At 30.5% G+C, this 11,337-nt stretch overlaps 1 protein-coding gene across 1 annotated transcript; it reads left to right on the top strand.

Moving 5' to 3' along the window:
* The first annotated feature begins 9,465 nt into the window (after positions 1 to 9,465).
* Positions 9,466 to 10,989, top strand: LOC107868977. The gene is made up of 2 exons (XM_016715579.1): positions 9,466 to 9,633; positions 10,726 to 10,989. Exons 1-2 carry the CDS (start codon positions 9,466 to 9,468, stop codon positions 10,987 to 10,989), a joined length of 432 nt encoding a protein of 143 aa, XP_016571065.1.
* The last annotated feature ends 348 nt before the right edge of the window (positions 10,990 to 11,337 follow it).

Here is an 11,337-nt window from a genome sequence, read left to right as displayed (position 1 = left end):
AATATCATTTGCAATCCAATTTTCGTAGCGTAAACAAACTGAAATTAGGATAAAGTATTCAACGAATCAAAAGCATGACTTTGCTATAACCACAGGAAAACAAGATAGGAAAACAGGAAGAGAAGAAGACTATGTAGCCGTTTGAACATGGAAACTAAAATTTTTTGAAGTTGGAGTTGAAATTAGAATTGGAGTTGACCATGTCTTTTTTGGAATTTTTTTTTGACTTTTGAAAAAACTTTTTTAAATATGATTTTATACCCTAACTTTTACAAACTTTCAAAATCACCCAACTAAAATTTACCTACTAATTAAAAAAAATACAATTAGCCACTGTTATAAAAATAATTACATATACATGGCTATATTTAATAAATTTCAATTATGACATATATAATATTTACATTAATAGCCGTTTTCTCATATTCGAAAATTTTAAATATGAATGTTATATTAACAGATCACTGCTTCCTGTTTTTTAGGTAACAAATATTATCTTTCAAACAAATTTATTTTTGTAGGAATTTATTTAATTTATTTTCTTCATTTCCCGTCCTAAAAAATAGAAAATGATGGGTTGTTATTAAATTTTAGGGTGCCGCTAATTTATTTCTTTAATTTTCTTATAAATGAAAGATTTTACTGTGTGTGAATAAATTATTTCTATGTAAAGCATGCTTTGCATATTTATGATATATTATATCATATACCATAAATATATAAATATGCTTAGTATGTTTCTTTATACTTTGTATTTTTATATATGTGTGTATATGATATATACGTGGAATAAACTTCATATATAACATACTTTGTATATTTATATTATAAATATGCTTAGTATGTTTCTTAATACTTTGTATTTATTTATGTGTGTATATGATATATACATGGTATAAACTTTATATATAACATCCTTTGTATATTTCTATTATAAATATAACACTTTATATATTTATGGGTATAAATATAATACTTTATGTATTTATGGGTATATGTATAGTACTTTATATATTTATGGGTATAAATATAAATTAACAGTAAAATAATGTCTTAAATAAGGGAAAAATTAAATAAGAGATAAATAATGATGAGAGAGAAAAAGAGATATATATTAATTAGGATAACATTAAGTTTGAAATTATAATCATCTTATTCTTTAAAATTGCTATATACGTAATATTGAAAAAGTAATGTTATAATGAGAGTTTTTCTGTAAAAATTTAAAAGATTGAGGTTATATATAATAATAATAAAAGTTGGAATTGGAGTTGAAAAATTGTGAAAACAACAAAAACTTGTTTTTCCTTTTCAGAAAAATTTTCCGAATTTTTATGGTCAAACACCACAATTTCCAACTCCGAAAAATTTTTTGGGAGAAAAGGGAAAAATTTCCAAGGACAAACGGGCCCATATATGAAACCTGAATATTCTTTTTACTATACTGCCTTTAAAATTAAGGAAATTGATACTAAATAAGTATTTAAGCAAAACATGTTTTAAAGAGAAGAGACAATAATTATTTAAATCAAGCCATTTTGTCCCCTCCTTGCCTACTCACGCTTATCCATGATTTAAGAGATCCCCGGGGATTCATTGGATTAACAGCTTCATACTATAGACAAGTCCACTTTCCCCTGTTAATCTCATGAATCCAAGAGTTTGATGGGCTATCTATTCAAAACATACCCAAAGAGAGGTTGCAAAGAGTTATATCTGATGTAGATAAAGGAAAATCATATGAACTTATTTATTAAGTAGAAGTGAGCAAGAACAAAAAAAAAACAAATTAATAGATGAAACCATGAGATATGAATCAGTACGAAAATGTTTTTTTTACGTGACTAAGATAATGGAAATGATCAAACCCAACAACTATAGACAAGATTTAAACCTAAACATGCACCAAGCAACACCAAAAGTGACCTTATTATTCATTTTTGACTACTAGTTACATACCAAGCATAACATACACCAATGGATCAAGTACATGCTAAAATATAAACAAGGTTTAACCAACTAATTAAAATAACCAACTTCAAATTTCAACCCTCCATCTTTTATCATGAGGAGACAACTTTTTTACAACAAACAATTCGAAACAAACTTCACTGTAATGCCCGATACATAGATGAAAAAATTATAAAAGTAAGGAGATAAAGAATTCTCAGAATATCAAAAATTCATACAAGACCGATCCAAGGACATTAACCTTCAGGCATACGAAACAAAAATTGAAAGGAAAACCAATTAGACGGGTAGTTTACCTTGTTTTGAGAAGCAAATGAGGGCTTTATTTCGAGTAAAGGCTCAAAATTATCCATTATCTTTACTTTAGACACAAAATAATATATATTGTTTTAATTGGTGCACTAATAATCCTTTTTGTTTCAAAAGTGAGTGCATTTTTAATCTTCACCCTAGCACTGTGAATTTTTTTAACAGCAGCCTCCTCACGTTCATATCAAGTAAACACGAGCACCATTAGGCAAGGAAAATCAATGCAAAAAAACATCAAATAAGTCTTGAGGCATCGACGCTGCATTAACAATTCAGACTTTTCTGTATCACTGCATCAACAATTGTTTCAATCTATTAATTTCATGATCTGATAAAACTCATGAAGATAAAAGATGACGTCAACTTCTATGTTAGGTGATGCCAGATTCTTCAGCAGGTTAGTAGAGGTTGGTTAGAGTTTTCATCAGCATCAAAGATTTTGGCTAATAAAAGCTTTATACGCTGTAACTCAGGCTCTTATACTACAAAACCTTCCGATTTAACTTCTTTGAGGTGATTAAATGTCACATTTGTGAAACGTTCCACTTGAAGAAATTCTAGAATAGAAACATCATCATAAAAGTAGGTTTTACTGATGGACTAGTCAATGATATTTTACTTTCATTTCAGTTGCTCGCTCTGTCGTTAACGTGTCATTTTTGGATCGCAACTATCTTGCACTGTGAAGCCACTAAAACTGCTCAAATTACGAGTTATCAACTCTGTCAAGCTCCTGTTGGTAATTGCTTCCTTATACTGCTTATGGTGTACAATCCAAATATACTTGGTTCGTCCTCGTCAGTCAGCTATTGGTGAGGAGACTGATCTCGAAGTTCTTGTGTTTATGAAAATATACTTTTTCCTCCCTCATAGACTGTGCATTCAGTCCATGAACTCATGAGATTCTCAAGAACTTATGTCCTGATTAAATAAAAATCATAGTAGCTAGTGACATAGAAAATCTCAAGGCTTAAATTGATTCAAACCCTTGTCAGCAATATTTTGCAGGTGAGGTTTTCTTTGGAGGGAAAAAAATAGTGTGATACAAAGGTAATTGGCTGATGTTGAAAAAAATTAACAGTGTTGAAAGTGATGGCTAAAAATGCATCACTTTTAAAAGAATATCTAAATATAATGCATGATTTTGGACCTTTGCTCTTTGATTTCAAAGTATTTTCCGACGATAGAGTCAAACCCAAACACGAACTTAGATCGAAATTGGAGAAGAAAAAATAGAAATTTCGTAACTTTACTGATGGATTTTCAAGAGTATTCGCTAACATCTTTCTTTTCCTTACTCATTGTTTTTCGATTTCCCAACTTGTTTTCACTGGTTTTTCACACTTTCAACCTTCTTTTTACTCATTTTTAATTCTATTTTCTTCCTTTTTCGACTTCCTTTTGCCTTCATACAAACTCTATTTATCTCTCTTTTTTCCACTTCTAGACCTTGTTCTCTTGTTTTTTTTTAACCTCTCCTACTCCTTTAGACCTCTATCTACTTTTTGTGACCCTAAACCCTTCAAATTTTTGCTCTTTTTCTTGCACTCATTTTGATTTATTGACCTGCCCTGCATGGGAATAGAGATGCCCCATTTATAGGTGCAAATCCAGACTTGAAAAGTTCAGTTTTGAAACCTTAAAATTAATAACATGAAAGAGGGAGGATGAAATTTAATTTCAAATCAAAAAATTTCTTCCATATACAAATTTTGTTGAGTCATTGATGGGTTGTAGCACCGTCTTGGGTCTATTTTCACTGATTGTTTTGGTTTCACAAGCTGGATGATTTAAAAATGGGATATTCTCGGCAGTAGTGGCTGAGCTGCGGTAGGGCTAGGTTTAGGGTTCTTCAATTTTGCGAGGGTGAAAGAGAGAGGTAAAGGAGAGAAGGAGAAAGTCGGTTGTTGTTGTGTCTTTTGGGAAATATGATATGTTGACATATTGATTATGGAAAAGGGAGTTGGCATGCGCATTTGATTTTCTGAGCAAGAACACACGGTTGTGGTACTTGTTTGTTGACTGATTTGGATCCGTCAGGTCTTGCGATCGGACGGTTCATATCTAATTTAAGGATAAAAAAGGAAAAAAAATGTAATAAACTATATGTGTATACACATACATATATATATATATATATATACTAGATATCGAAGGATTGTGCTAGCACGGGCCCAATATATGTTTTTTTTTTGTCTCAATTTATATGATACAAATAAAATTTTGATAATTAATTATATTTTAAATATTTTAAGTTGTTAGCTATTGTAATTTATAATAATTTTTTGACATTGTAATTTACTATTTTAAGTTGTTAGCCATTATAATTTATAATACTCTCCTTGTCCAAAGTTTGTAGCATTGATAGTCTATTATATTTTTTGAATAATTTAAGTTTTTAATTATTGAAATTTATAATACTTTTTCTTCTATTTTAATTTAAGTGACACTGATATAATTTCGAGAGTCAATCAAATATCACGATTGAAGTTCCGAAGTAGGCATGTCTTAAATGACTCATAATAACTTATTAGAAGTGATACAATAAAATTACTATAAAAAATAGTTGTGAAAAAAATTTAAGCGGGCCTCATATATGATGTCAAGTTAATTTAAAACATCAATAACTAATTTATCTTCTTTTTGTTTATTTTATTTTTCTATTAAATACTTTTTGAATATTTAGATGACTCGTAATAATTAATTAGGAATAAAATAGTAAAATTACGGTTGAAACAACTGAAGCAAACATGTCATAAATGTCTATTTTTTTTAATCAAATATTATTAATTTTTTAATACGTAAATGACATATAATAATCAATTAGGAAATAACTTATTAGAAATGGTATAACAAAATTAATATAAAAATTAGTTGTGAAAAAAATTTAGACAGGCCTTATATAAGATGTCAAATTAATTTAAAACTTCAATAGTTTGTTTATCGTTATTTTTGTTTATTTATCTTTTTTATTAAATATTATTAATTTTTTAATACTTAAATAACTTATAGTAATTGATTAGGGAGGAAATAATAAAATAACGGTTGAAACAATTGAATCAGACATGTCATAAATGTGTATTTTATTTTTCTTTAAATATTATTAATTTTTAATACTTAAATGACATATAATAATTAATTAAGGGTGATATAGTAAAATCACGGATTAATACTTAAATGACCTATAGTAATTAATTAGGAATGAAATAGTAAAATTACGGTTGAAGCAGTTAAAGCCGACATGTCATAAATGTCTATTTTATATTTTTGTTAAATATTATTAATTTTTTAATACTTAAATAACATATAATAATTAATTAGGGATGATATGTTAAAATTACAGAGGAAGCAGGCATGACGACCGCCTCCTACTTCCAAGCCTCTAATATGTCATAAATGTGTATTTTATTTTTTGTTAACTATTATTAATTTTTAATACTTGAATGACATATAATAATTAAGTAGGGGTGGCATAGTAAAATCACGGATTAATACTTAAATGACCTATAGTAATTAATTAGGGATGAAATAGTAAAATTACGGTTGAAGCAGCTGAAACAGACATGTCATAAATGTCTATTTTATATTTTTGTTAAATATTATTAATTTTTTAATACTTAAATAACATATACTAATTAATTAGGGATGATATGGTAAAGTCACGGAGGAAGCAGGCATGACGACCGCCTCTTGCTTCCAAGCCTCTTCTATATATTAGAATATATAGTTAAAAATTTGGAGACCCTTGAATTAAAAGAGAATCAACGAATCCGATTAGTTTATTTTTGTTGGCTGGATTTTATGTTTTATTGCTAACGTGGTAGCATGTGATTGGTGGGTATTGTGTGGTGTGGAATAATAAAGTTGATATGGGAATTGGATTGGGTTTGGGCTTCTTTGGCTAAAATTTAGGGAAAAGGACACTCTATGACCTTTTTAAAAAATAATAGCCCAATTATAGCTCAAGTTTGGCATTTGGACAAATAATGTCCAGTTGGCTAAACAAATGCCATTTTATGGCCATTTCCTAATCTTTCCCAATTTGGATCATTTTGATCCATGTAGTCCATATATAGTCCATATACGATACTGGTACAGTCTATATACAATACTGATACAATATTCAACTTGGACAATTCGACCCTTTTAAAAATATTTCAATTTTTTTTACTATAAATTTTAAATTGATCAAATATTCTGCTTTTTTTTTTAATTCTTTAGAAATAATAATTAAATTATATAAAAATGATATAATTATTAAATAGAATATGAATCTATATAAGATATATGTATAGAAATTGTATAGTTCTATCAAATATGTATATGTACAATATATAGAAAGTGTATACAAATCATATAATTTTTGTATAAAACATGTAATGAAAGTGCAGTTATTATATAAATTATGTATCAAAACTGTATAATTTCCGTATAGAATGTTTATGTATAAGATTTGTATAAAACCTGTATAAAAATTGTGTAAAAAGGGTATAGAACCAGGCAGTAAATTAAATTGGCTAGAAAGTGAAATTTAAATTCCATGGCCTTTCAAGGAAATAGTTTAATTTGAATTGCAAATGTACAATTATTATATAAATTATGTATCTAAACTGTATAATTTTCGTATAGAATATTTATGTATAAGATTTGTATAAAACCTGTATAAAAGTTGCGTAAAAATGGTATATAACCAGTCAGTAAATTAAAATGGCTAGAAAGTGAAATTTAAATTCCATGGTCATTTTCAAGGAAATAATTTAATTTGAAGTGCCGTTTCTGTCCTTTCCCCTAAAATTTATGGATGATAATTGGGTTTGAGTAAAATTAAATTTGAAATTGAATTAATTGTTGGCTCAAATGCTTTTTCTCTTCCCAAATTAATTTTATCAATATTTCTTATTATCCTAAAATTATTTTTTAGTATTTACATATATAAATCATAGAAAAATATTACATACGCATCCAATTTAATAATTTTGTAACTTAATGTATACATAATATTTATAAGAATACATACATATAAACACAATATATAATCCGAAAAGTAAAGTAAAAAAATGTGAATATTATTTTCAAACCATTTTTGGTGTTATTTTTTTTTATATTAAATAATTAAACTTATTTAGTTAAAATATTTAAAATATGAGAAGGAAAAATGAATCCTCTTTTTATTCTTTTCAAAATTCATAAAAATAAAAATACGAATTTATTTTGAAAAATTATATAGAGCCAAGAAGCATCGAAAAATAATTAAAAAAAAAGTGACCCAAAATTAGGTGTCAACAGGCAGCTTCACCGTGGATATTTTGAGGAGAGGAGAAATCGGTGATATAAGGTTCCAATCGTCACTTCTTTGGCTCCTACCCCTAAGGGTACCACTTTTGGTAATGACACTGGCCAAAATAATCTCTATGCTCTTGCTACTCGTCAGGAATCTGAGGTATCCTCAGAAGTTGTTACCGATATATTACAACTCTTCTCTCGTGATGTTTATTTTTTTCTTGATCCAGGCTCTACCCTATCTTATGTGAACCCTTATGTGGCTGTACACTTTGATTTTGGTCCTGAAAATATTTTTGACTCTTTTTCTGTGTCTACTCTGGTAGGTGATTCTATTGTTGCTAGAAAAATCTATAGGGTTTTGTGGTGTCTATCTTTCATAGGAAGACATTGGTGGATTTGATAGAACTTGATATGGTTGATTTTGATGTGATCTTGGGGATGAATTGGATCTATCTGTTTTATGTTTCTCTGGATTGTAGGGTCCAAGAGGTCAGTTTCCATTTTCCTAATGAATCAATAATTGAGTAGGAGAGGAGTTCATTAGTACCTACAGGGAGGTTTATCTCCTATCTTAGAGATCAAGAAATAATTTTCAAAGGGTGACTGTATCATTTAGTTCGAATTAAGGATTATAGTTTTGAGCGTCCCTCTTTACAATCTATCCTTGTGGTTAATGAATTTTCTAAAATTTTTCCCGATGATCCTTTTGAATTACTCCCGATAAGAAAATGGACTTTGGGATTGATCTTCTATCGGATACCCATCCTATTTTTATTCCTCCTTATAGGATGGCTCTTGAAAGATCTTCTTGATAAGGATTTCATTCGTCATAGTATTTCTCCATGGGGCACCTATACTCTTCATGCAAAATAAAGATGGGTCTCTTCGTATGTGCATATACTATCGTCAGTTGAACAAGGTTACAGTGAAGAATAAGTATCCTCTTTCTAGGATTGATGATCTATTTGATCAACTTTAGGGTGATAGGTATTTCTCTGATATTGATATTTGTTTGGGATATCACCAGTTGAAAATTAGGGAGGTTGATATTCTTATGACTTCTTTTCAAACTCGTTACAATCATTATGAGTTCTTAATTATGTCATTTGGGTTGAGTAATACCCTGACTTCTTTCATGGTTCTTATGAATCGGGTGTTCAGGTATTTTATAAATTTGTTTGTTATTGTCTTTATTGATGACATCTTGGTGTACTCTAAGAGTGAGAAGGATCATGCTAATCACCTCCAAATTGTGTTACAGACTCTTAAGGACAAAAAATTATATGCTAAGTTTTCTAAGTGTGAATTCTGGCTAAGTGTAGTGACCTTTCTTAGGCATGTTGTTTCTAATGAGGTTATCAAGGTAGATCCACTGAAAGTTAAACCAGTTAAGAAGTGGCCTAGACTTGCGACTCCAACCGACATTAGGAGCTTTTTGGGCTTGGTTGTGTATTATAGGAGGTTTGTGGAGAGTTTCTCATCTAATGTTGCTCTACTAACAATTTTGACTCAGAAAAAGGTTAAATTTTTTTCGATGCTTGTGAGGGTAGTTTTGAAAGTGAAAGGATAAGTTGACTTCGTGCCAGTGTTGACCCTGCCCAAGGGTACTGATAGATTTGTGGTGTATTATGATGTGTCTCATGTAGGTTTGGGTTGTGTTCTAATGCAACATGATAAGGTTGTGGTCTATGCTTCCAGGAATCTTTAAGTTCATGACCAAAATTACCCGACGCACGATCTAGAGTTGACGGTTGTTGTTTTTGCTTTTAAGATCTGGCACCATTATTTGTATAGCGTAAATGCGGATATTTATTCAGTCCATAAGATCTTGCATTATGTGTTTACACAAAATAAATTAAACCTTAGGCAGAGGTGGTGCTCGAACTACTTAAGGATTAAGACATGAGCTCTTACTACCATCTAGATAAAGCTAATGTTGTTGTTGATGCTCTTAGAAGGTTTTCCACGGGAAGCTTAGCTCATGTGGATGCAGAGAAAAGAGGGTTGGCAAAGGCTATTCACAGGTTGTCTAACTTGGGAGTTTGTCTTTTGAACTTTGAGGATAGAGGGGTAATTGTTTAGGAAGTTGTTAAATCATCTAGTAGTGCTGAGGTTAAAGAGAAACATGCTTTATATCCTATACTTATACAGATTAAGAATGATGTGGGTAAGAAAAAGGTTATGGATTTTGAGATTGGGAGAGATCTTGAGGTATCAAGAAAGGTTATATGTTTCTAATATTGTTGGGCTGCAGAAAAGGATTTTGCTGAGCCGCATGAGTCTAGATACGCAGTTTATCTGGGTTCAACTAAAATGTATCATGACTTAAAGGAAGTCTATTGGTAGAATAGTATGAAGAGAAATATGGTAAATTTTATTGTCAAGTGCATGGTTTGTCAGCAAGTCAAGGTGGAACATTTGAGGCCTGGTGGCATATCTCAAGAGATAGAGTTGCCTATATGGAAGTAGGAGATGATTAATATGGACTTTGTTATGGGTCTTTCGTAGTCTCGTAATCAATATGATTTTATTTGGGTCATTGTGAACTAAGTCTACTTACTTTTTACTTGTGATGACCAATTATTCAGGTGAGGACTATGCTAAGTTATTCATTTAGGAAATTGTTAAGTTGTATGGGACACTGGTGTCCATCATTTCAGACCTAGGTATGCAGTTTTCATCTTATTTCTGGCATTTTAAAAAAGGTTTGGGTACTCAGGTGAACCTTAGCACCACTTTCCACCCTCAAATGGATGGACAAATGGAAGGGACTTTGGAGAATATGTTAATGGCTTGCGTGATTCACTTTAAAGGTAGTTCGGTTAACCATTTTCCTCTTATTGAGTTTGCACTCAAATATCTCTTTTTGAGGCTCTTTATAATAAGTGGTGCAAGTATCCTATTGAATAGTTGTGGTGGGTAAGACTAGGTTGTTTGGCCCTGACTTGATTCATCAATCCATAGAGAAGGTGAAGGTAAAGGTGATTAGAGAAAGACTTAAGACTGCTCAAAGTCTCCAAAAGTCTTATGCAGATATATGGCAGAGGGTGTTGGAGTTTGAGGTTAGTGATTAAGTATTCTTGAAGTTTTCTCCTATGAAGGGAGTCATGAGATTTGGGGAAAAAGGGGAAGCTCAGTTCTTATTACATTGGTCCATATCAGATTGTTAGAAGAATCGGGAATGTTGCGAATGAGGTAGATTTACCAGCAAGTTTGGCTTCCATTCATCCTGTTTTCCTTGAGTCCATGTTGAAAAAGTGTGTGGGTGATCCTTCTTTGATAGTGCCTGTTAAGGATATTAGTGTTTTGGATTCGTTGTCTTATGAGGAGGTTTCCATGGAGTTATTGAATAATCAAGTTTATAGATTGAGGACAAAAGACGTAGCTTTAGTGAAGGTTCTTTGGAGGAATCAAAAGGCGGTATAAGCTACATGGGTAGCTGAAGAAGATATGAAAGAAAAGTATCCGTTCTTGTTCCCTAGATTGGATGAAAGTAATTAAGGTATGGGTTTCATTTCCCTCTAGTCGTATTTTGATTTTGTCATTTGCATCTGATGTATTCTTATTATTATCATGCTAAGAACATCCTAACTTCTTATTCGTGGATGAATGATCTTAAGGAGAAGAGGGATAATGTGAGACTCTGCAAAAATTTCAACTATTTTATTTTTGACCCTCCCACATGCATAATGTCAATTTTTGACTTAAATTATGTTAAGGGATGTTAAAAGGGTAAAGTTTAAGAAATTTTGAAAGGGGTTCGGGGTCATTTTG

Source organism: Capsicum annuum, chromosome 4, assembly GCF_002878395.1.
Source record: "Capsicum annuum cultivar UCD-10X-F1 chromosome 4, UCD10Xv1.1, whole genome shotgun sequence".
NCBI classification, from domain to species: domain Eukaryota; kingdom Viridiplantae; phylum Streptophyta; class Magnoliopsida; order Solanales; family Solanaceae; genus Capsicum; species Capsicum annuum.
Note: the sequence above shows the minus strand (reverse complement) of the source record. Positions and strands in the feature narration are given on the sequence as shown.

Coding starts and splice junctions, on each gene's coding strand:
- LOC107868977 (XM_016715579.1), top strand. CDS start 9,466: ATGAGCTCTTACTACCATCTAGATAAAGCTAATGTTGTTGTTGATGCT. Junction 9,634..10,725: donor TGAACTTTGAGGATAGAGGG/GTAATTGTTTAG, acceptor GGTCCATATCAG/ATTGTTAGAAGAATCGGGAA.